At 36.1% G+C, this 26,869-nt stretch overlaps 1 protein-coding gene across 7 annotated transcripts in view; it reads right to left on the minus strand.

The window, feature by feature from the left end:
• The window catches only part of DCAF6 (DDB1 and CUL4 associated factor 6), an 82,210-nt gene that overhangs the window by 36,138 nt on the left and 19,203 nt on the right, over positions 1-26,869 (minus strand). For all 7 annotated transcript variants that reach the window (XM_085240127.1, XM_085240113.1, XM_085240142.1 and 4 more), the window contains exons 3-10: positions 24,324-24,416; positions 18,140-18,325; positions 13,135-13,248; positions 11,965-12,100; positions 10,008-10,222; positions 6,669-6,762; positions 4,495-4,614; positions 4,012-4,257 (exon numbers count right to left, since the gene is read on the minus strand). In XM_085240127.1, the coding sequence (XP_085096253.1) occupies positions 4,012-4,257; positions 4,495-4,614; positions 6,669-6,762; positions 10,008-10,222; positions 11,965-12,100; positions 13,135-13,248; positions 18,140-18,325; positions 24,324-24,416 (1,204 nt within the window). The remainder of the gene's footprint in view (positions 1-4,011; positions 4,258-4,494; positions 4,615-6,668; positions 6,763-10,007; positions 10,223-11,964; positions 12,101-13,134; positions 13,249-18,139; positions 18,326-24,323; positions 24,417-26,869) is intronic.

The raw sequence follows: 26,869 nt of genomic DNA on the forward strand, positions 1-26,869 counted from the left end.
ACCTGTAAAAAAAGTAAAGTGTGGATTATTGAGAGAGTTGACAGAACAGCATCTAATGAAAAAATAGATTTTATCATGAACTCCATATTTATCTCACATTCCCAATTGGTGAGGACTCAAAGTTTGTAAACATTGTTAATTAGTCCTACAGAGAAAATAATTTATTGGATCATAAACATTTCTTAGCATCATTCTCTTAATCTACTCTTGCAGATCTCTCTTTAGAGACTTCACTGTTTTCATCATTTTGTCTTTACACGTTTGTAAGCTATCGCATTTTGGTGTGTACCAGGTCACTGTCTTGCTTAACAGTATTTTTTTTTTTGAAAACTACTATAAAATCAAGTGTACTGAGTCATTTTTCATTCTGTATACACTCTTTGCAGATTTCCTCCACTTAAACAAGTGCTGCATAACAAGCACTTCTCTTCATACTATACGGATTGTGTCTTTATTAGTAATAGCTAAAAGCACAACACTGATCTGCTTACTGCTCTCACCTGTAAATAAAGGACTGTCAAGAAGCTAATTCAGACTCATACATTCACAACAAATTCTATGGCTAGTTCTGCTACAAACTGTTATCCTAGATCTATTCTGAAAGCATGTTTTTTTAATCAAGGACACCCTGCAGTACACTGAAGACATGAGGAAATCTGCAATGAAAAAAAAAAAAAACTGCCATGAAATCTTAAAACATTATGGAAAATTACATTGGTATCTCACCTTTCAATAAAGCAAAAGCTCTACAAAATATTTTGTAACTCTATTCACTCAGTGAAGCAAGCAAAATTTAACTTCTGCTTCATAAGAAGAAATAGACCCAAAGTTATAATCTAATCATTCAGCACATTAGTGGTAGGCACTAGTTAATAACCACAAGTCTTACAGTAGAATGTCCTAGCACCACTTCTGGAAAGTGCATCTTACCAGTTTAGGTTGATAAGGTATAACAAGAAGAAAAAAGATACAGTTCTTCAGAGGAATATGGTATTAAGGAGATTTTCTAGGCATAGTTTTCATGTGCAATGAACATTTGTGGAAATTAAAAATCCATAAATACTAGTTTTAGAGGAAACAGCAAATATCAATAGAGTCTAAAATTGCAGTTTTCAGTACTTGCTGTGATTTACTGCCATGCACTTCAGAGACAGTTCCAATTTAAGACATGATATGAATTCAAACTCAAAATGTAAAGAGATAACTACCATGTTAAAGAGATAACTATGTGGAATATATACAACACCTTTCAAGACATTTCAGAATCTCTAAGCAAATGTTTATATTGCCAGCAAATGGAGTAAGGAAAGAGAAGATAAAAAAAAAAAAAAGAAAAAAAACCACAGGAAGTTACTGTCCCTTTCCCATTCAAAATTTAAAGACAAGGTCACCTTATATCATCAGTACATTATCTCTTTCTCCTCAGTGACAAGCACGAAAGTTTCCAGCAATTATCCTAGCGTGTTATAGTAAAATATTTTTCAGATGAACAGAAAGAGCAGGTTACTGAGACGTTTCTCACAGATCTTGCTGATTATTTGCACCTTATTCAAACATTTCAGATGCATTCCTCTAGAAGATGCATTCTCTCATAGAGAGTTATCCCAACAAAACCCCGCACTGAACTACTTTTACATCAACTCCTCTTTAAAGCAGTACTTTTTTTTTCCCCTCCAAACATTAAGAGATGAAGAAGTGCACACCTCAAAGCTCAAATGCTCAACACATGGTATATTTTCTGGTACACCATACCAAAAACATATTTGAATTACATTGTATGTATATATACATAGATATATAAAAATATATATAAAGGTGCAATTTCATGAGTCGGTTTACTACCATAATCTGCACTCAACATAGAAATCTATAGAAATGAGTTATGAAAAGCTGCTTAGTAGCCTGTTTTCATGGTATCCTCTTTTTCTAAATAAGTCACTACCCTGCTAACACTTTTGCATTAACATTCAAGCTTCAAGCTGTCACAATTTTAAGTAAAGCAATGCCTGAAAGCCTCTCATTTTTCCTCTTCCATTTTTCAAACTTCTTCCTCAGTCATCCAACTTTTACAAGATGTCTCTACCTGACCTCCCAACTCAACTCTCACTATATTTAAACCACTTTGTCTAACGTCACTTCAACCTATTCTGTCACCCCAAAAAAGCAGCAGGTTTTATTCGTCTAAATGCAGCTGCCCATACCCAGGGAATTCTGTTCTTGATATAGTGTGCAGTGCTTTCATATTCATAAACTAGAGGCAATGAGTAAATAAACCACCCTGATGGAGCACCATCATGGGTTACTGTAAGAAGATTAACGTTGCAAAAAGAAAATTTACATTCAAGCCCACCCATTCTTAACTCCACTGCTACTGCTCTGCTATGACCTCTTCCCAGTACTGAATCTGTCCATCCATAGACTTCTTTTACAACTTAACTGTTTTTAGAAATGGTTACAGATTAGCCAGGATATTTACTAGATGTGCTTAGTTAAAACTAATCCTGCAAAGTATTTGAAGATGACACTTGGCCCTAAAATCTGCATATGGTGAAAAGAATACCAGATATGCAGGACTTTTTTGAAGCAGCAGCACTGACACTCTGTTTAGGTGTAGTCAAAGCACCTATAAAACATAGAGTAAGCCAGAAAGTATCCACTGTCAGTCAACAAAACAAAGCCACTACAACTACCACCATTATCCCTTTCAAATCTGAATACAGAGTCGAAATTAACAATGGGAAAGAGGAAGTGCTCTGAAAGAGCTGCACTGAATAGCAACAATTTCAGCTTCATGCTAGCATCATAAACTTTTACTTAGAAATTCAGAGGTTCAGAGTTGTCTCAGGTTCAGAGACAAAGAGGAAAACACTTGTTAAAGGTGCCTTCTTTAAAAAGGTAAAATAGAAAACATGTAATTCCAGAAATGTTCTTTACTGCATTATCATTATGCAAACCACAAATTTACCACTGGGGACTAAAAGCCTACACTACTGATCAAATTTTCCAGCATTTACTCATTGAAATAGTATCCGGATTACATGTACTGTATGTTCCTATCCTCACAGCTTATTTTTTTTAAGTAACGTATTAGGATAATTGCAAGGTTCAACTGCTCAGAATAATGTATTTAATGAATTTCAATGTATATCTTTAGCTTCTCTAACTTTCAGATAGCAAATATTTCATCATTTCTCAGCTATGCCAGAGATTTTGGTAGCAGCAGCCACAGTACACGGAATGATAATTTTTTTTCTGGGAAATTCCCATTTCTTTATTCCACTTAAAAAAAAAAAAAAAAAAAAAGTCAAATTCTTGTGCAACTCCAAGGGCTGTGGCACCTTTTCCTGCATGCAAAAAGGCAGGTGAAAGCAAAAGGTGCTCTTTTACTTCTGCCCAAAGAAATTTCTGACACTGACTGTGAAATACATTTTCTTCCCTCACCACAATAAAGATATAAGACTATTTAAAACACACAAGTTCCAAGATACACAATCTTAAAAAGCAACACGTAGCACAATTTATTAAATGATAATGGAATCTCATGCAAAATAAGCCCTATGTAGATACTCTTAAGAAGCAAAAAATAACATTGCTGACTGACATATCTACCTCTTCCAAATAAAAATAGGCATAGGTTCTGCTGTTCACTACACTGAAACTGCTACAGCCAAATCACAGTTGAAGGAGGCATGATGTTACTCACATTCTATGTAGAGAACAGTGAATTTGGAGGAGGGAGGGCAGAATAAAAGCAGTATTTTCTTATTTTCATTTTAAATGACACTAATGCTTATTCCTTTTTTTTTTTTTTTTTTTTTTTTAAACATTTCCCTCGTCAGGCAAATGTGTACAGTTGATGTTTTTACTCTTTATTTAAACTGAAAGCTTACCAGTCACTTGGTAACTATAAAATAGATAGTCTTATTAATAAGCGAAGATAGAAATCAGTTACCCAAAATATCCTAAAATAAAATGGCTTATCGAATTGTGACAAGATGGATTTCTTCTCACCAGACTGATGGAGCACAGGTTGAGATGAGGCCCCCAAAGAAGGCCTTTGTTCATTATCAGGAGAGGACAATAATGAAGTTGAAGGGGGACTTCCCGTTGAAGATGATGTTGAAGGAGCTTGGGCTGACATTGTAGAAGATGAAGATGATGGAAGTTGTTCAGAACCATCTACTTCCATCGCAGTTTCTGATTCTGTACTAGGTGGCACATTATTACTAGCAGAAGCATCTGTCCGATTAGTCCCACCTTTGATGAAAAAAAAAAAAAAAAAAAGGCAAGAGAAAAAAAAGTCTCAAGGGTAAACTTACTCTGTTTCTACAGAATCTTTTTCATTATTACTCATGTAGCATCCACATGCTTAGTTCTTTAACGTGCACTAAAAATTTTTATTTATACCTCAAAAAGACTGATAATCAAGGCCTTTCTATCCATTATAAGCATAATCTCTAGTGTAATTACTACTCTTGGAAAAAAGGAAATAACCTCTGGACCGCGATCTTCCTCGTCCTCGATTACTTTGTGCAACTTCACTAGCTTCTTCAAACCATCTTGACAGCATGTCTGACATCCTCTGCATTAGAGAGACATTAGGACTCTGTTCTCCTGTAAAAACAGTGACGCTTAACATTTTACAAAAGCATTTATTTTCCCCCCCCATTACTTCTTCACTTAAAAAAAAAAAAAGCACAGCAAATTACGTAACTGGTGATTCCCTGAACCAATGCCATTTTCAGCACCACAGCACAGCACAAACTGCCAGCTGAACATGGCATTACCAAAAAAAAAAATAATTCCTTCCTCTCATAGCTCTCCACTATTCTCTGCTTTACAATTATCTTTTGTAAGCACGATATTGTGAACTATATGTCAATTAGTTTCAGATGTTGGGTAGAAAAGAAAGCCCAGATTTTTATGTTTTACCAGCTAATTATAAAATAAGCAATTTTATAACAAAGAAAAAAGAAAAAAAAGGCACATTTTTAACATTTCCAGAAGGCTCATTCATGATTTTGATCTACCTCATGAGGACAGTTAAGTAAAACAGTAGAGTTCTTTTAAGGTTTTTATTTTTACATTTTGGATCAAGTTTCAGGATTGCAAAGACACTAAAGCAACAAAATCTTTGCACGTTCTCTTTAACATAATCCAAAATATTTTCTTCTCATTTAATTTCTTGCTTTATTATGTAGGAAACAAAATTTGTTTTGAGGGAGACTATTCCATTTGTCAGTGGCTGAAATGGAGCGCTCGAATCTTTAGTTGTATACTGCGTTCTGTTAAGAGTTTTTAATCTATTTATTTTCTTGAATATACTGACATCTCCTAATAGAAAATCATTTCACTAGATGGACCATTCCACACTATGTGTTTGCTCCTTAGCCTCTATGGCAATATGCAAAAGTTTTGTAATCAATGATGACAGGAAGTAGTATCACTAAGAAGTGCAATTACTTATCAAGATGCATACACAAAAAATATTTTAATAGCCTGCAGACAAAAGCTGACATTCAAAGATTCTGGACTATACTCAGCAAAAACATGTACATTGAGAATATGCCTCTTTCAAAGATCAGTTCTGCTACCTGCACAGATATGGAAGCTGAAAGACTGACCAAACATCTGGAGCAATGAGTTGCCTGTGAGGGTTGCATATAATTTTCACTGCTCAGATACACTTTGAAAACATCATTAGACCTCACCTTTGTAATATTTGCTTCACAAGTTGAGCTTAAGAGATGGTGTTGGGAATAGAGAATGGAAAAAAAATCATCCTATATGTAAAAAGCAATGCACCTCAATCTTACTCCAATGTCCACACCTATCCTCATCTCCACACTGTGGGTCTCTGACCTTCCCATGGGATTCCCCTGTTCCCTCTCTGTACCTCTAGCAGAACAGTTCTGGCCTCAAATGTTTACAACACAGAATGAAATGCAACAGCTGATAAAAACATGCAGGAGGTGGATAGTGAGGTGAAGAGGGGAATAACAAACAGTTAACAGAAAAATAAGTCACAGGTCACCAGATGCCTGACCAATTCAATTCAATTACTCTCTTGAGTACATCAGTCACTATTCTATCAAATAACACACAGTAAAGATACAGAAAGTTTGTTGTGACAAAAGAAAAATCTAACCAGTATCTATACTGGAGGAGTCCTTTTTTTACAAGTTTTACTTTCTCCCTGGAAGATTTACTTGATACAACAGGGAAATGACAATGAGAAGAATGCTGCAGAACATTAACTGATGGAAAAAAAAAAAACAAACTCAGAAAAAGATCTCTAAGCAAAAGCAAAGCAGTAACTAATTTTGATGGGAAACACCTAATATGAGGAGATACACAAACAAGTCTGTGGAATTATGAAAGCACTCAGTGAGCAAAATGCTGCACTCAATTTATATCAGCCTGACTGAAGAAACTTTTCTTGTGAGAGTATTTGCAAAGTAGACAGTTTAAAACCAGTATAGAACAGCATTACCTGTTCAGTTAAAAATAAACACACTTAAGACCTGACTGTTTCTTAAAACACACGGACAGTTATTTGGAGCATTTCCATATTTCAAGAATGCTTAAGAAAAACTGAGAAAAACAAAAGAAACAAACAATCCTTCCCCCTCCAGACAATCCCTACCCCACAAGAGCAAACAGGTTACCATCTCTCTCCCGTTCACTCTCAGGCCTTGCTCTTGGGCCAGTATCTGACCAATCCCCTCTTAGCCGCAAACGTTTAACAGGAGGTTGCCGTAACTAGAAAAAAAAAAAAAAAGAAGAAGAAGAAAGCTATTATATAGTCATTTACATTGAGCAGTACAAAATTTCAAGTTTAAAAATAAATGCTATATTCCCATTTTCTTAAGATACAAAAACTTGTCACACAAAATAAACTTGTATCAGCCATATGCTCAGTTCAACTATGAATAAGCACAACACTGTATCAAAAGGCAGCAATAGTTTTAGCTATACAGAATTTCATCAGCTTAAATCAATGGCTCTTAAAACTATTACAGCTTCTACTTTACTCGATATTAACTTTACTGTGTTAATTGAGGCATTCCATACTGAACAATAAACTCAGCCTGAATTCCACAGAAATATTCAGCCCTCCACGCTAACAATTACATGCAGTCTCATCCTGATGCAATGTAGATTTGTATTCAAGGGGGTAAAAAAAAAAAACATTCAGTCACCGTCAAAGAACTGTTATGAACAAACTTTAAGCTATCCTGTAATTCTCAACAGTACAAGAAGAGTACTATGCAGTTAGTGCTACTTCTGCTAACATGAAAAGAAACAGTCAGAGATATTTGTACATTCAAAAAGGCAATTCAGACTTGGGAATTAAGCTTGTTGGCTGGCTATTTATGGTTTATAAAAGCAAAACCAAACAACAAATAACAACAGTAGTGACCAATTTAAGATTAAATGCAAAACCCCTGAAAGTAAATTAAAGCATTAACGTTCAGGAGCCAGCAGATTCGGGAAGAAAGCTTCACATTCTTTCTGCTCTGTAGAACTTAATGCAAGACTGAAAAAAAAATACTATTTAAATGACATTATCTAACAAAATGAATTGCAGAACATATTCTGTGAGTACAGAAGAATATTTAGGATCTGCAATTAATAAGTAGTCACAATCTTCCCTCTCTGTAGAAAAGCAGGCCATCAATTGTCCACCTTACATTAGATTGCAATTACATAGGAAAAAGAAAGATGAGAAACCATTTATTTGTGGCATCATTTTTCTGAGTTCCTCTTTGCTTTCCTCTGCCTCAATCAGGTAACAGTTTAACTCAGCTGGACATTCTTCCTCAATCCTACAAATCTCTATCCAAAACAATATTTGCAAAAAAGAACCAATCATCCAGAGGGAATGGGCTTAGATGGAGCATTCAGAAGCATAGGCATGGCGTGAGGGCAGAGACGTTGTAGGTACGGACACAGGAGGACACCACCTTCTCAGCAGCTCACCAGTGGTACTTCACTACCCTGCAAAGGTTGGGTCTTAACTACAAGGGTAAATACAAGGACTAAGAACAAGCATATAGAAGCAAATGGCATGCCATATTGGCAGACCAATAATTCTCCAGTCAGTGAAGACATCAGGGGGCTGAGAACTCATTGCAAATTCCCTTAAGAGTCTTGTCTCAGCCTTAAGATAAAGACCTCTGGACCCCAAAGATTTTATGAAAAGGGGAATGTAAAGCCAGAACAATGGAGTAGATGGTTGGGGCTGGGTGCAGGAGGAGGGTGAGAGAAATATAATTAGTGATAGTCAAAGAGATTTGTTTTAAATTGATCAGAAAAGTTAGACTAGGAGGGTCAGCATCACTGTAACTGAATAGATAATAAACAATTGTGTTTTGGTTACACTGCAGAGTTTTTTAGTTCTGCTCTGTTGTTGTGGTGGATCACCCCTCTGGTCTACATGTTCTGTATCCCTTTATTTCTGTTCTTAAATGATAGCTTCTATCCAAATCCTTATACTCGACGTCAAGGAATTTGTTTTTGGTGGTGAGGAAAAAACAGAGAATACACCTCAATTATTTGCCATCATTGCTAGTTTTATATCCTGATGTCACCTAAATGCCTTCTCATCTTTAGAAGAGGGGAAAAAAGTCAAGAATGAAATATCAGAGTGATAAAATATTTTAAGAATACCATTCTCAAAATAAAAGTCAACATGTAGTACACAGTCAGTTTCATAAGACAGATGAGAGAAATAAAAGGCTAAATTTGTGCCTCTGTCTACAGAGCATGCAAATTTTGTCATACAATTTGACAGTCACATCTCAATTCTAGGAGCAACATCTATCTTCAACTTCAGTCTACTATAGAAAACAGAAGGAAAAAGCTTATTTTCCATTTCATACATGTGGCAAATGGTACATTCTGCTTTCGAGCTATTAGTCACTCTCTGCTTTAGTCCTCAACTCTACATCCTATTATAAAAATACTCCAACTGGTTTCATAAAAATCTGTTCAAACAATTGCAATTTGTAATTTCATTGATATTTCAAAAGGCATCTTGGCTAAATTTTTCAAATCTCAGAATGTATCTTGAATTTTATATAGTTCTATAAAATTCCGCTGTTTAAGACAACTGAATGATATGGGTACAACAATAACTGAGATCAAGATCCTTGTCCAGGAGTATTAAGTTAAAGAGGTCTGTGTCAAAGGCCCTATAACATAACTCTTCTTCCAGTAACTGTCAGAGTTTAAACTTCTCTATGACCCAGGAACAGCAAAGTTTCCATCAAAATTTCTCCAACTTCCTACATTACTGGAACCCACAGGTACACAGTAATCGTGGTGAAAATGCTAAATTATCACCAAAATAAAGGTAAGAAATGATCTGTGGTTCTCATTTCAACACAGGTACTCCAAATTCTCATCAGCCCTGAGAAGAGGCAACAATTTTTTTTTTTTTATGAAAGCAAAACACTCCAAAGTTTTAGGTACAAAAAACATTGCCAGATAATCGGAATCCACAAGATGAATTTCTCTGAACGTATCTCCCATCTTGTATGTCTGGATTTAGTTACAGAAAAATTATAGCTAACTATAAATCTCTGTGGCACTGGCTTGTTTCTAATGTCAAACTGGAAAGAACAGAAAGATGGTGATTTTACGTGTGTCGTTCTAGAAACAGCTTATTTTACGAAGAATGGTCAGAGTATCAAGTTCCATTAATATCAGCCTATGCTGAACTTCCCATACAATGGAAGCAGAATATTTGCCCATCTCTGGCAAAACCAAGACCTGCTTATTCCTCAAGTTTCCTTATCAAAATATACAAGACCCAAAAAAACTAAAATAAAAAAATCCCATATTCCCAACACCAATACTGTAGATACTCTAAAACTATTTTAAAAACAATGTTTGAGAATCAAATGATGGCTCAGGATTCATTTCAAGGCACATACAACTGGTAGGATTGACCTGGGGGTGAGGAAGACAAGACATGAAAACAGATCATCTTAATCACTTGCCTCTTCTCGTCTCTCCTCAGAGGAAGGAACTTTAAGTTCTCGTGCTGTATCATCCTTGGGATCAAACAAGTATATGTAGTCTGAAGAGTAACTAACAAGGATCTCTTGACCATCTTCACTATAACATAGAGACGTTACTCGGCAAGATTTGTTATTGAGATGAGGAGGGACAAAACGTGCCACCATCCCAATAGTGCCCCTACCAGCATAATTCCCTGTGTGAGAATGAGAAAGAATACATTCATTATTGTAAATTTTCTACAAGCAGTTTCAATATACTCCTTAGTTAACATCCAAAGATGATCAGAGAATAGCTAAGCAACCAACAGTTTTTGTATTAAATTGGTTCTGAGCGGTGACAAATCAGATCTTCTGGTGTACAAAAAAAAAAAAAACAAAAAAAAACTGATTTGAACACTATAGAAAAAGATGAAAGCATACAGACAAACATATGTAACGTATCAATCACATGATGGTATATGTGGATACCATCTGTAATGTTTAGTATAGATGGAAATTTAGGAACCGAAGAACTTGTACACAATAATAATGCAATTATGTACCACCACACAAATTTGCAAGGAAGTCATTCTATAGAACTTGGAAAATTTAACGACATCTTTACTTTCTAAATGATCTAAAAAAAAAACAAAAAAACAAACAAACCAGTTTTTCCCTCTTTGAGACATGATATTGTCACTTTGAGACTGCAGAACTACACAATACATTGGGTTTACATGACAACCAACCTCCATTCTACGTACTAAAACAATCTTCAATTCCAGCATTACAAACTTGTGAGCAGACAAAAATTAACTATAAGACGGCTTAACAGAAAAAAATAAGACTGTTCCAAAAACCTATTATCTGCCACATAACTGCAAGGCATATCTGCTCTGGATTAGCACATGAAAAAGCATGTCCTTGACAAATTCAGAATTTGCCATCTCATTGCATAAGGACTAAAGCTGAAAGTTTAGAATGAAAAAAAAACTAGTTTGCTCACTAGCAGCTATCATGGAATACCTCATTCTTTAAAACAAATTAAAAAAATACAATAGCAAAATGCTATATCAATAAGTCCAGAAAATCTACAGTCTTCAAATAGGCTTGCATACCTGAATTCATCTTCCTGCTGTATTGTATATAGGGGTAGGTGTAAAAAAGAAAACGCAGTGGTGTTTTTATACTGTTTTTGTTGGGTATTGTTTCGTTTTTAAACAAAACTTCAAGGGAAAAGCAGAATCTAACATTTACATTCTATATTTCAATCAGCCTCCCCCAGAATCTGTTCCTCAGGCAGTTCTCAAGAGCATTGAGATATAACAGGAGGGGAAAATCTTATGAAAATATTAGCCTGATGAAAAGATTGTTTATTAATGTTCATTAAGTGATCTTTACTGTTTTTTTCTCCTCCATTACAACAATCAATAGGGAATGCTGCAAAAATGACATTGTGACACTGATTACCTTTATGAATGTGTATACACAGCTACGTATATTCATTTCTACGTAAGCTGAAACACACAGTTATCATGCACTACAAGTAAGAGATATGTTAGTACTACATACTCACTGTAACTTATCACTTAAATTTTTTGAATAAAATCCTTAGTTAGCATCTAAAGACTGCCAACTTCTAACTGTACAATTAGTAACTTTTCAGAAAAATTAAGTTAGATATAGCAACAAATTCTGTAAAGCTAAAGAGATTGTGTGACGCTATAGACTATGTAAGATCCCTTCCAGTAAGGAGCTTCCTTATTTAAAGATTTCTATATTAGCAAATATTAAAGTGAAATGATTCCATTATTGAAAAGCATCGTTCTCAGAGAAGAAAGGTCCACTTCATTCAGTATTACATTTCAGCCATTCACCATTTATTTTGGGGGAAAAAAAAAGAACCTGAAATTGAAATTGCACATAGAGAAGCTTACTATAAAAGCATGTTTCTCACCTGTTGCTCTTGTACCAAGCATTCGCCGATCATATATTCTTACTGAGCTATCAGAACAACCCACAGCAAGATAGTACGGGATTGGTGGACAGATAGCAACAGAAGTGGCAGCACGACGACAGTTTATTAAAATATCCTGGAACAAAAGAAAACAAACCCACCATTCAAACAAGAGCTCTGAGCATCTGAAGTATAATTGTATTTTTTACTTCAGGACGCAGGCCCATTCATCAAGGAGTAATTCAGAAAGTCAGGTCTGGCCCTGTGAAGACAGGCTGAAAATATGGCAAACAGAAAACCCACTGCAGAAAAGGAAAGCTATCACAGAAATAGATATATCGTGAGATTAAATGAAAAAGAAAGACAAACAAAACAAAGCAAACTAACAAAGGACAAACCACAGCAACAAACATTTGAGAAAAGATAAGCATAACAAATACAGACTTATAGACTAGCTTGCACATTGTATTTTCCTAAGCAAACACAGGTAACTGCATTTAGTTTGAAGAGTACCAAATACATCAAAAAATAGAGTGGATTTCATCTACAGGCAGATAGATTTTAATAGGACAAGGGACCAATGAAATTCCTAAAACTCAGACGTGCAACAGAATTAATCAAGAGCAGTAATCTGGTGTCAGTTTTTTCTTCAATTCAATACTGTTTCTGAATTCCAAACAGTGGAAACAACTAGTATCTTACCTTCTGGGGAGTAATACCAGTGACTAATTCGATCTAGTATAAAGTCATTATGAAATCTTTTCTTATGGAGGGATAAAAGATGGCCAAAAACACAAAAGTGCAGCTGATTTTCATCAATAATATTTGCCTCCAACTGCACACTCCACAGTAACTAATGTAAACCAAACAGATAGATTCAGTTTCAAGGCAGAACGTTTTCTACAGCATCTGAATCATCACACCACGGAAGCTCCTAAAGTGATATTACAATTTAGAAGAAGGGGGAAAAAAAAGAAAAAAAAGAAAAAAAAAAAAAAAAAAGGAATGCTCGAACTTTTTTTTTAATGTTTCTTGGGAAAAATGTTGTCATCTCCACCAACGACCCTGAAATCTATTATTTCTAAAAGCCTTACCAGAATTCAAATCCTATGTTTGTATGATGTACAGCTCTACATTTAGGTCATCTTTATTAAAAGATTTCACTCTTACATCTTTACAATCTTCCTTTGTGCAACTTGTTTTGATTCGAGTATCAAACCATCGTACAGTGCCATCTTCACCACAAGAGAGGAAAGTATAGGGATCATTTGGTACTGTCATAATCTGCCCAGTGGAAGAAAAAGAAAAAAAAAAAAAAAAGTATTAACAATTTGAAAATAAAAGCAGCATCAACGTTTTGAGCCGTAAAGCCTGATCCAGTAATGAGTCACATTAAGCCTTCTACCGAGAGAAAGAAGAAAACTGCATAAATATTTACTGAAAATGAAGAAACATCAGAAGTCTGAGCTACAATGAAATTAAAACAAACTGTGTGGTATGGGACAAACAGAAAACACTTACAGAAATAATTATAAGATCTGACCTATTATTTCGCAATAAGCATCATACATCAATTTGCTACAATAATTCAATGGAAGCCCAGTTTATTTTCTATTAAGTATTAGAAGGCAATAAAAACCCAAATCCTCCAAGTCTGAATGACATGAATCTGCTAACAGCTTTTATTCCCACTGCATTGTTTATTTGTACTCAAAACAGTCCCCTGAAGAAACTATGAGTAAAAGGCTCTTACTAACCTACTCTCACTTTATTTTTCTACCTTCTAAGAGAGCACTGTACTGCACCATTATATTGATCTCAGACCCACTCAAACTAGGAAAGACTCAGATGGCATCTTATGTGTGGTTTCATTCAGGAAGCCCTCTTTAAGACAAAATAAAAACATCACGTTAAAGCGGAATTCCACAGGTTGATGAACACACAAGAAGTGACATGATTCTATATGCCATCCCCTAAATACAAAACAGAGGATATTTTAGAAATTGGTGGCATCTTTATTTACTTACAATACTGCTATCAGTAACTTAACAGAAATTTACAGAGCTACAAAATCGGTAATTGTGCAATACACTAATTGAACATAAGCAAAATATTGATTCTTTAACACTTTTTATGCAATGCTTTTTTTTTTTTTTTCAAACTCTTAATGACAGTAGATATCTGTAAATCTCACTACCTAAAGTGAGGTTACAAAGGTAATCTCTGTAGAATTCAACAGTTCTTCACGTAACACTCAGTATATTACCTAAAAAAAATGCATGCTCTGCCAATTTTCACTGACAAGACATAAGAAATTAAACAAGGAGAACAAAGTCAAGGCTTAAATACCAATGGAATAACAAAATTCTGAGCCATGACTATGATTCTTGCATATGGTAGTGTATTGTATTGAAAAGAGTATTTTTTCACTACACATTTACTCAAATTAATAACTTTATTAGTGTAGTTATTTAAGCCAGGAATTGCTCTTCAATCCACTAAAACTTTTCAGCATTTACCTGCATTGTGATGGAAAACTTGCAATGAAAACATCCACTTTGCCTCAAGTATTCACTGAATATAGTGTAACAAATCAAATTCAGACTTCTAGCTATGTCTTATGTTTGTTCCTAATTATACCATTTCACAGTATAAATGTAAAAGCAAGGTACATACCTACACTTGGATATGCCAATTTTTATGTGTGGTGCTTATGAACATATAACAAATTCATAAACATTAAAATAAAGAAACACAGAGATACATACCCCCATAATAAAGAGTTGTTGATAATAGATATAAGCTCAAACAACATATTTGAGTACAAACATTATATAAAAGCATTTTGTCCTGTCAATTCCGTGTATTCAAAAAAATACATAGTGATATGATAATTTTACTATTTTGAGACTGTCAAGGTAAGACAGGAAAAGTTGGAACTTGATGATCTTTAAAATCCCTTCCAACTCGAGCCATTCTATGAATCATTCTGCAAATCTATGGAAGAACTGTACCTTCTCCTCCTATAATGCAATTAACATGAGCAGTAATAAAGCATTTGCCTGAATAAAAATCAACTTTGCAATAGCATTATGTAAACAAATTTTCCTACTTACTCTGTTCTCCCCAGACTTAAAAATTGTAGACAATTATCTCGCAGTTCATAATGATCTAAACAAATTTCTATATTATTCTTTTTCAGTGTTTTTGTATTGCCTGAAACAGTCACAAATTTCAACTTTAAAGTGCAGAATGAATCCAAAATGCATTCAAATTTATAATTAGTACCTCCAGGCCAAATTACGTTAGCTTTTGTTATCTAGAGAATCTGATGAGTCAAAGTTCTATATTTAATACAATGATGTGGTTATATACAGCTGGGTAGTAATATCTCAAAATTTTACATGACTTTCCCACTCCAGAAAACCCTCAGTGATTAAGTTATATTACACCAGAAGCTGAGGCTTCATCTCAGTCATTTGCTTCAAAAGAACTGGTATTTACTGCATTATACTTCCACACAGCAAGGCTCAAACAAAAAAGGTCTGCTATGCCAAACAGGCTTTTAACGTTCTAATATCAAACAGATTTAAGAAAGTAACAGAATTTAAAGCCTGAAAACAATATTTTATAAACCTACGTATCGAAGACTTTTTTAAGACAGTTATCAACGTTTTGATATGTAAAACCTCAGTGCAAAACAGGCTAAGAAAATTCATTTCAAGAAAAGACATCTTTAAAACTGTCAATGTTGTAATGGGGACTGGGAAATAGCTTCCATTAATGATATTTTAAAATAACAAAAATAGTATTGGAGGTTATCATTCAAAACAACAGTAATGCCCTCTTTTAAACATTATTTGCTGAATAAAACTAATCTCCAATACTACCACTTTATGTGTGCAATACAGCAGTCAAATGGCCATACTCTCTTCAACTAATGATTTTGAGCAATATTCCATACAAACAGACACTATTTAAACATAAGATAACTATGTGGTAAATAGTAAATCTTTCATTTTGATTTGCTGGTCTGTTGGGCAGTCCTTATTTCTTCTAAACTGTTTTTAAATCTTTCTTTTTTGTTCTGTTTTGTGGAGTTTAATTTCTTTTTTTTTTTCTTATTAAATTAATATTTGCCTTTGCCATCAGGTTTAATAGTTGGAAAAATACATACCATTGCTACTGATGACAAACAACATCTTCCAAGAGTTGACCAGCATCTCACAGTAAAAACTGTAAGTGCTATGTTCTAGCCTCTGTTGACCCTTCTGACCCACAAGGTCAACTGGCAACTGCTTTCACTGAACTTTTCCAGTTTGACCATTTTTTAGCAGCAACACCTGTTGACAGTCATTTCAATGTAATCAACCAAGTTGTTGGTCTACCCAAGTTCAAGCAAATCAGAACTGACTTCTAGTAATTGTATTGCCGTCAAAACTTTCATTTTACTGCACTCATAGCAGCTGACCCCAAGACCCTACCTAAACTTCAGGCACACAGACTCACTGCTCTGATAACAGACAGATCTCCTCAGTGCAGTGTCCATAATCATTCCCCTATTCTCATACTTCAAACTTTTTTCTTTTTTTAAATACAAAACTCACAGCTTGCTATTCAGGAAACAGAAACCAGCTGAGCCATAGACTGGCTGCTCCTTAAGTCCGTGGCCAGCCATCAAGCAGGTACTTAATTCACCAAGAGGTCAGAATGCTGACCTGATAGTCCTCAACCGAGGACATTTTATTTTTAAGAAACAGCATCACTGCCTCCAGATGTTCTTTACCAAAAGGCAGGGTTTATCTGAGGTACAGAGAACATCCAATCAAGTTGCAGAATCCTCAGACTAACACACAGACTACTATATATAGTAAGCTCCGGTGGCAACTGAGGCAGTTTAAGCTTCTGGCTGAGGGCCACAGGACTGCTGCTTTTCAAAGGGAACAGTAGTCTCTCAGTAAAAGCAATCTCAAAACTAAAAGCAGGAAATGCAAATCTGGGAGCCTGAATAACATTTTCCAGAACTGGAAATTAGTACATAGACTACAGCCTTGAGTTAAACCCAGGAAAAACAAGCATATAACAGAATACAACAGATAAACAAACTACAATCCCATAAACGTCTACAGAGTCAATAATGCCAGGTTTGCTTGACCGTCTGACCTACAAGGCTACCAGCAGACAAAATGTTTTTGTCAAATCCCTTAACTGAACATGTGTGATATCAACTGTAAGGATACTATTAATACGTGATCGAAAATGAATTCTCACACAATCTTTCCACACACCTAAAATTCAGTCAGTCTTAACAGATCTGATACAGATTTAAAAATCTGTTAAGATCTTTAAATATTTCATTCATTTTAAATGCAAAGAAAGACTTAGAAATTTGTTATGAAATCTCAGCTAAATAATTACAAAAGCAATGGATTTGAGGTTTTTTTCTTTCGAATGTCATACTTGTAACCTAAGAAGAAAATAGTATTGTTCCTCCCATTTTAGAAACAATTGAGCTTTACAAGTAACAGATTTTGCAGTCATTAAAATAAATACGTAAATTCAGATCATCTTCATAAACTAAGCAGCACTTCCATTCTCCGTTAGCCTACTTATATGAACAAGACAGAATTTCTGGATCTAAATTTACATATCATTAGTTAACCTTAATACAAAACAGAGAAATCACCTAAAACTTTAAATACATTTTTCAGATAAAATTATTCACAAATGCTTAAGTAAGAATTTCTTAGGATTTAAATTGTGAAAAAGCACTAGACCACTGGAAATATTTTTATTCCTCCACCCACCTCCCCCTAAATAAAGATCAAGAGGTAAAGCATAGCCACCAACTCCTCCTCTCCTCCTCTGTCAATTCAGAAGGAAATTCACAGCACAGTTTAAAACATTTTTGCTGCAGATGATTATTTTTATTATTTTCATGAACGTTTATTCAGCTATTTTATTTTCAAAGAAAGTGGTCTTAACTACATTCACTTTTGGGAAATTTTTCAGACAATTTATTTTTCTTCTAAAACCTACTCTGTAAGAAAAATAATCAGAAATTGCAGAAGGAAGATTCTTTAATTCTCACTTTCATCATCTAGTTAATATCTTGCACAACAACACATGAAAATATGTACTCAATCTTAAAACCATCATATGCTTTTGTTGTTACCTCATAGGTGGTTCCATAGTGGCACGTGTACTGGCATTGTCTGTTGGTCTCCGCATCCTGTTCAATATTAGTATAAAAGATGACCCCATCACCGGAACAAGATACAATCTGTTTGTCATTGGTGCATGGTAGGAATTTTGCACTAAAAATATTAGCCCGGTGTCCTGAGCGAATGGTTGTTAAAACCTACAAGAGAAAAAGAAACTTGCATCAGGTTAATAATTTCAAAGCAAATAAAGAATGGGAAAATAATACAGACTTAGGTACTATAAAAGATCACTCGTACAGGCTGCCAGCAATGCATAGTTTAATCCCAACAGAAAAGGGAAGTTGCCTTTGCACCACATTTCTTCTAAGAACTAATTGGTTCCTCACTGACCTTTGTACTTGCCTAAAGGAGTTTGCAAAATGAAAGTTATGAAATGCAACTGACATCTTTTGTTTTTAAAATGCTAGGTACATAATCACATCTGGTTTCTCGAAGGAAACCATTAGTCTGGGATGATAATACAGCCAGCCTGCATGCCAGTGACAGATTTCAAAGATATGGAACCCTGAGTAGAGCAGCATTCTAATCCAAGTCAGCTTTACACACTTTAAAAAAAAAATTAAAAAAAAAAATAAAAAATGATGCTACCTGTACAATAAACACACTTTAAAAGAACTGAAGTTTGTAAAAAAGGATATTTTGAAGCCAGTCGAATAAAAGTTTAAGAACACGATCACTGGGCAGAAAAATAGGAGTTTAGGAGTTGAATTCAGTCTCAACAAATGCCTTTCACTTACAATACAGTAGGGAAGCATATACTTTATTTTACCCTCACAACTGGTTTTAAACACTTTGTGATTACTCTTTTTTTATTTACTAACATACTTTTGATTAGTCTATTAAAACTGAAATAAAAATCCTCGATATACCTTCCTGTGCACTGGTGAAAATTCTACACTTCAGTCCATTTTCCTGCCTGTAAATTAAATGCATTTTCACCACCATCTATGGGAAAACGAAATCTACAAAGCTGTTTGCAGTATTAAAATGCCTTCAAAATTTCTACTCAATTAACTTAATCAAATAAAACATTATGCAAATTAAGCTGCTCTACCAGTAGCGACTGATGCATAGTATTTTACAACATTCCATTTTCAAACAGTTTACACAGAAAATTTAAAGGGTATTCAAAGCCTAATACTGGAAGAAAAATAATAATAATTAACCAGAGGACAACACATTCATTTTATTTCAATAAATCTGTCTATTAATTCAGACTTGTTCACATTTTCAAATCTTCAAAACCCAGATATTTAATGAAATGAAAAACTCATTTCAAAGGAATAACTCAGAAAAAGAAGTCCACAGGGTATTCTACTTCAGCTAACAGTTAAAAATGTATCATCTAACAAATACACCTTTGATTTTAGCTATTGTTACTATGAATTAAGTCACTCAATGGCTTGGAATGGAAGATCATCCAGCTTCAATCCTCTGCCCGTGGGCAGGGCTGCCACTCACCAACCCAGGTTGCCCAGGGCCCCATCCAACCCGAGCCTGAGCACCTCCAGGGATGGGGCACCCATAGCTCCTCTGGGCAGCCTATGCCAGTGCCTCACCACCCTCTGAGTAAAAAGTTTCCTTCTAACAACTAACCTAAATCTCCCTCCTTTTAGTTTAAACAAATTCTATTGTGATCAGACTGTAAAAGTCAGTCCCCTTCCTGCTTATAAGCTTCCTTCAATTAGTGGAGGGCTACAATGAGGTCTCCCTGGAGCCTTCTCTTCTCCAAGCTAAACGAGCCCAGCTCCCTCAGCCTCTTTCGTAAGAGATGGTACAGCTCTCTGTTCATCTTTGTGGCCCTCCTCTGGACCTGCTCCAACAGCTCCATCATGTCTTTCTTGTGCTGGAGGCCCCAGGTCTGGATGCAGTAGGGTGGAGCCTTACAAGGGCAGAGTAGACGACAACTACCTTCCTTGCTCTGCTGGCCACCCCCCTTTTGCTACAGCCTGTGATACTGTTGGCCTGGGTTGTAAGAGCAGACTGCTGGCTCATGTCCAACTTTTTTTCCATCAGGATTCCCAAGTCCTTTTCCTGAGAGCTGCTCTCAATGCTGATTCCACTGTCTGTATTGCTGATGTATATGTTGAAGAGCACTGGTTCCAAGACAGACCCCTGGGGGACACCACCCATCACCAGCCTCCACCTGGACATAGAATCAATGACCACAATCCTCTGGTTGTGATCACCCAACAAATCACAGAATCATGGTGGTTGGAAGGGACTTCTGGAGATCATCTAGTTCTAACCCCCTACTGAAGCAATTCTTTATCCACCAAAGGGTCATCTCTCTTCGATTTAGACACAAGGATATGGTACAGAATCATGTCAAAGGCCTTGCATTAGCCCAGGCAGACAACATCAGTTTTCCTTCCTTTGTCCACCAAGCCACCACTCCATCATAGAAGGCTACCAAATGTGCCAGGCACAACCTAACCTTGATGAAGCTGTGCTGGCTAGTCTCAGATCACCTCCTCATCTTGCAAGTGCTTTTAACGTCTCTTCCAAGAGGATTTGCTCCACAAGCTTTCAGGCACAAATGTGAGGCTCAGTGACATATAGTTCTTGGGTCTCCCTTTCTTGAAAATGGAAGTGATGCTCCCATTTTTCCAGTCACTGAGGACTTTGCCCGACAGCCACAACTTTTCAAATATGATGGAGAATGGCTTGGCAATCACATCAGCCAGTTCACTCATGACTGTGGAATGCGATCCCATCTGGCCCCACAGATTAGTATACATTCAGCCCCATGAGGCAGTCTCTGACTTGCTCTTCTATTACAATGAGAGGGATTGCTCTTGTATTACAATGAGAGGGATTTTGCTCCTCCAGCTCCTGCCTGACAGCCCCCAGCAGGCAGCAAATTTCTCCAGAAAGATTATTTGGAAAGCAAATGGGTGCCACTGTGCCTCTCAGTATGGAGTCCCCAGATATTAAGACTGTTCGCCTTTTTTGAGCAGCACTACTTACGACTTGAGAACCTGAGTGGACCATCTTAATGTGGTTGACCTTTTCTAGTTCTGAACCATTAACCACATCCTCTTCTTTCCATCTCCAGAGCTTCCCATTGGTTAGGGGAACTTCAGGAGGAACAGGGAGGTTCCTCCTTCTTCTCTGATCAGAGATGAGGGTCCAGTCCCCCTCATCTTGTATATTTTTGCAATCTGTCTCCTCAGCGTTGGGAGCTGGCTTAACTTCTTCCTCTTGTAGGGACTTAGGACAAGACTGTCAGTTTGCCCACGTCATTGCATGATACCACTGATGGCTGGTTACTTCTCAGACTGGTGATCTTCTCCCACAACCTAGCCACCTAACCAAAACATTCATCACTCTGAGTACAATTGCACCCATGACACCTCCCTCTCTCCCTCCCGTATCCCCCTCACTTCACTTCCCTCAGGCCCTTAGTGGACTTCCAGATTCTTTCCAGTTTCCTTCAACTGTAGGTCTAGGCAGCTCTGTCACTCACTGGGAAGTCTGTCTGGGTGCACAAGTCAGCCCAGAAAGGTTGTAACCCCCCATCAGCGTTTCTGCCTCAGCTCAACCATTGTGGTGGATGGTCACCATGTTTGCTTCAATAGAGTATCACACCCTGGTGCACCAGACGAGAATAAAATGGCTCATTTTGTGCCCTCTTCCATCCCTCAGTTCCCTGGCCTTATTACACAGTGTAGCAATAAAGAGCATTAAAGTATTACAGCATTTATTATCTGCAGATTTTCTATGCCCTTCTAGACTTGCTCTGTACATCCTTTCTCACATAATAACCAAAACAGAAATTTAACACACACGGACAATCTCTAACAGCCTATCATTAGCTACACAGAGTAAAACAACACTACCACCTTACTCCACTTGAACATTTTATTACTGTCATGCAACAGGCTATACAGACCCTTAATAACTGAGTAAAAACAGAGGGAAGAGACAATTTCAAACATTTTTCTAACTACTTGATTAGACATAACAACTCAGATATTTTCACAACTTCTGTACTTCCTTAAGTAACACATCACACAGAAAATCAATTAAAGAGGCAAAAAATTAAAGATTTCAAATTGCAGTTCTTAAATGCTCAGATTATATCTTTGGGACAGGATTACTTATTCACACAGCAATCCTAAAGAACTTATCTCCATCTCTAATGATACATATTTTCCTCCAGGAAACAGTACACAAAACAAGCACACACACTGTGGAAAAGGAAAACAAAGAGGTATAAAACTATTATCATTTGCAGATTTTTTTATTTTTATTTTTTTGCTACATCTCTGTTTGATGTTCTGCTTATAAAAGCTGCATGCCGTGAAACTGTCCATTTTATTTTAGATCCTACAGCAGCTACTAGGTTGTCATCTCAAAACTTGAAGTGTTTTATGGTGACTTTATTATTATTATTATTTACCATAAGGAACAAAACAGTAGTTTTTAAGCCACATTAAAAACAGTTAAAAAAAAACCCCAAAGACGCAGTTTCATTTATTTTCCACTTATTTTTTGTAAAGACAACTGTTTAATCAAATGCAAGCCAAACATCAGAAGGTTACTAAGCCTTTCAGGATATGGTTAGAGATCCCATTTAAGATATCTAGCACAGAATCATTTGCAATCCAGCCAGATGAACAGTGTTTCTTTGAAGCAGCCAAAGCCCCTTTAGAAGTGAAAAGGAAGCAAGCCTAATGGAACCTCTTCCTAATGTTAAAAATAGCAATCTCAACTGTGGAAAAGATGTAGTCTCTCAGCTGCACTAAACACACTCCAAAGCCTCTCCAACACTTTCTCACAAGTGGAACCGTTTTCCTCTCTGGAGGCAAACCAACCTACAGATTCAAAAATCTTAAGCATAACTACTAGCAAGAATTCTGTGTTCACACAGGTTTTAGCTGACAGAAATCCTGAGTTACATTTAAAGGTTCTGAAAAATGAGTGCTCAACCAGATGTACTTGTAGCACAAAGTGTTTTAGCTCCAGAGAGTTAAATTATTTACTTGTTTTGTTACTGAGATGCCTGAAACATTTATTTTGATGGAGATTATTAGTCAACAATGGGTTGAGTGAAACAGAATAAGAGAGGAATAATCCACAAAAGGAATTATTCTCAGCCATCTCAAAATATAACCAAGCGCTTATTCTTTATTTTAGGCTTACAGTTACTATTAGAAATCACAGTAGTACATTTCTCCTCAGATACACTAACACAAACATTCAAACTAATCAAACTCAACAAACATTTTCCAAAATTTTTTCCTTCTGATGCAGATAGTAACAATATTTCCATTTGAGGACACACAACACAAACTGGAGTTACATACATTCTGCCTCAATAACCTCCTATTTAAACTCCTTTCCACATTTTGTTTCTCCTTATACATTTAATTTTTCAGTACCTCTTCTAGTTTTAGGTGTCAACCTCAGAGGGAGTATGGAAGAGCGGACTTTGAACTCTGCTGCAAAGGATCCCCAGCACTGAAGGACACAGCTCAGAGCATCTGTACAGCAAAACTGACAACAGATGCTCAAAGTGTAAATTATGGAACAATGCTACAACATGATGGACACTAACTGATATTACTGGAAGTCACTTGACTGGATCTTAACCTGTGTAAGTGCAGAAGTGGAAAAGCCAAGCTTTTTACAACACTTACCTTCACAACTTGCTTCCTCCATCTCAGTACAAATTTTTCTCCACCCATACACACACAAGACAACATCACTTTAAATGGTAATCAATTTTTTTTAATACACATTAACACTTCAACAACATTAGGTTACACAAACAGACAACTCAGTATATTGTACACAGCAGAAGGTAGTACAATATTTTAAAGCTAAAATGAAGACAATGTATCTGACTATGAAATTTCACAATTACTGAATGCTTTTGCTAATTCTGACACTAATCTGTTGTGAGACTATGTTCCTTTTGTGCCAGACCATTTACCGTAAAATGGGATAATGCCTCTGTTACGAGGGATTAGAATGCTAAGGTTTTAAAGCACTGTGAAATTTTATTCTCATTTGCAGAACACTACAAAGTGCCTGATATTATCTTTGTCAGATAATAATTAGTTTCTCTTAAAAAATAACAACTTAAATCTCATTTGAAAAATTCTAAGTATTCAGAAACAAACTTACCTTTCTGCTGTAAGGATTGGTAATAACCAGGTTGGTGTCATCAGAACCAGATAAAATATATTCTCCTGTATCATTCCAGCAAATTGTATTCACCTGCATGAATTAATTAACAATTAAATTAGACTTGCATTAGAATTTTCAGACTGTTAAAATCATCAACATACTGTATTTATCCAACAGTACAAAAAAAGCAGTTAACAAATGAAACTGAAATAATGCCACTTTTCATCAGCTAAACACACACACACACACACACACACACACACACACACACACACACACACAATTACTTTCAAAATAAACTGATAAGGGAATCACCCGCTTCACCTATGGCCTGTCTATTTGCAATTCAATTATTTCCTTTGCTCCTGAAGAGTCCATTAGGTAAATTAAGCCTTCCCACAATGATCTCAAGTCCCTCAATTTTATACATTCAAGTGTTTCAATGTAGCAAATATACTCCACAGAGTTCTCTGAACTTGAACTAGCACATCACTGTATCTTCACATTGTCCAAATTCCAAACGTCCACTGCTTTACAGGCTTCTCAGACATGACATCTCAAGGATCCTGTGAAAAGCAATGTAGAATCCATCCCAGATCCCCCTCTGAGGAATGTATACATGCTGGAAAAGCCAAGTCCTACGGAGAGGTGCAAAGTCACATTGGGAGAATTTTACAGTACGTTTCTTTACCAATTTTCCTTTCCGCAATATTGTGTTCAGTACTGTGCTAATGATATAAAGCTGGAAATTCAAAATCCAGGAAACTCAGAAAGTATCCTTAAAGCAAGCAAGTTTTTTCTTCCAGTGGTAGTTCATGCACAAGCTCCGAAGACTGTATGCATGACCATTATTATTTCAAATTGTCTCTAAAATAGCCTTAGCTGTCAAACTGCAGCCATCAACATTTTTCAATGGCTATTTTCTGCAGGCAGGATAACTGCTGTGATTCGATATGAGTGGACTGTATCATTAGTCAAAACTCTATTTTTTAACATTCTTTTCTTATGCTTTCTTTTGATTCAAATCTCTCATTTGTGTGGGCCTGAAAGGCAAAAATCTTGTTTAAAATAAGAATACTCATTTTAGTAACTACTTTAAGCATAGCTCAGTTGGAGTCCTTCTTCAGGCAAAGTTGCAAAATGAGTATTAGCTGTTTGCATAGATGGATCACATGGGCAAGTGGATTAATTACCAGAACGTGATGTATTTGTTGACAATCTTTAAACTAATTACAGGCACTCAAAAACACACTAGAAAATGAACAGAAGTGCAAATGTCATTCTGTCAGTGTATCCATGTCTGGCAGATCTGCACCTTCTATACTGCAGCTTTGGTTTGTATTCCACCCCCATATTCTCAATTTCTATTAATACCCATTTGAAATGCAAAGTTATGAGAAAGAATGGCTAGGATGATTGGAAGTACTTAAAGCTTTTTATTGCAAATTTGTGCTAGTCCACAGCACAAGTGGTCTAAGTGGACTACAAGTAGTCTAGGGGAGAGAGAAAGAGAATATGACAAAAGTTTATGAAATCATTCACAGCATGGCAAAAGTAAGAAATAATTTTCCATAGTTCTTTGTAATACAGGAAATGGAAGGCCTTCAATGAAAGCATCTCACAACATCCAAAATAAAGGATGATTCTCCTATGGCATTTTATTAAAACTGCATTTCATTGTCATGGAATGCTCTAAACACCAAAAGTGGAAAAGAATGTTTGCCAAAGAAAAATGATCAGAAACAAAGATGCAAACTTCACTTCCATTTGTCCATTAAAGTCTGATGTGTTCTCCCTTCTATACACTGGCCATGTCTCTGCTTTCTTCAAAAATCAGTTCTGGCCACCATCACAGCCAAGTTAGCAGGCCTGACTGAGTGATGCACCTTGGCTACTCCTACAGCCCTGGCTGTCAGTCACCAATAACTACACATTCAACTAGCCCCTGGATCCATTCAACATGGAAGTAAACTGTTTAAACTATTCTGATAATTACAGTACTCAAAACACATAGTCAAGCACAGTGCAGTATTACAGTTAGTACCAACACTAGAATGTTAATTTTCACCTACATTTCCTTTCAGGAAGCTAAATACCATGACTGCCCTTAAAGAAATCAAAATGCTAACACAGGAACAAAAAGCAAAAACCACAAGAAGCTGTAAAAAGTAGAGCGGGGGGGGAGGAGGTGGGCAAGTGATGTGAGAAAGAGCTTGCACAAAAATTTAACCAATAGTAGTAGAAAGGATCCAAAAAGCCTGAAAGAAAAGTAAACATAGCATAGGAAGAAATGTATAGGAAGAAACAAAGGAGAGAGACAACAATTATATGAATTGCAGTGTCACAAGCCTACACAAGACATCTAACATCTTCCTTTTAAATCCTGATTTCATTCAGGTTTGAGCAATTTCAGCATACCCTACCCAAGCCAAATTTGATTCAGAAAAACTGTGAAGCAAGAAGACAGCCCATGCTGGAAGTCTACAACTAAACAGGCTTTTAATTATGTACTGGATCACCTTCCCAATGTTACTGACCAAAAA

Source organism: Meleagris gallopavo, chromosome 1 (genome assembly GCF_905368555.1).
Source record: "Meleagris gallopavo chromosome 1, MGAL_WU_HG_1.1, whole genome shotgun sequence".
In the NCBI taxonomy this organism is placed as follows: domain Eukaryota; kingdom Metazoa; phylum Chordata; class Aves; order Galliformes; family Phasianidae; genus Meleagris; species Meleagris gallopavo.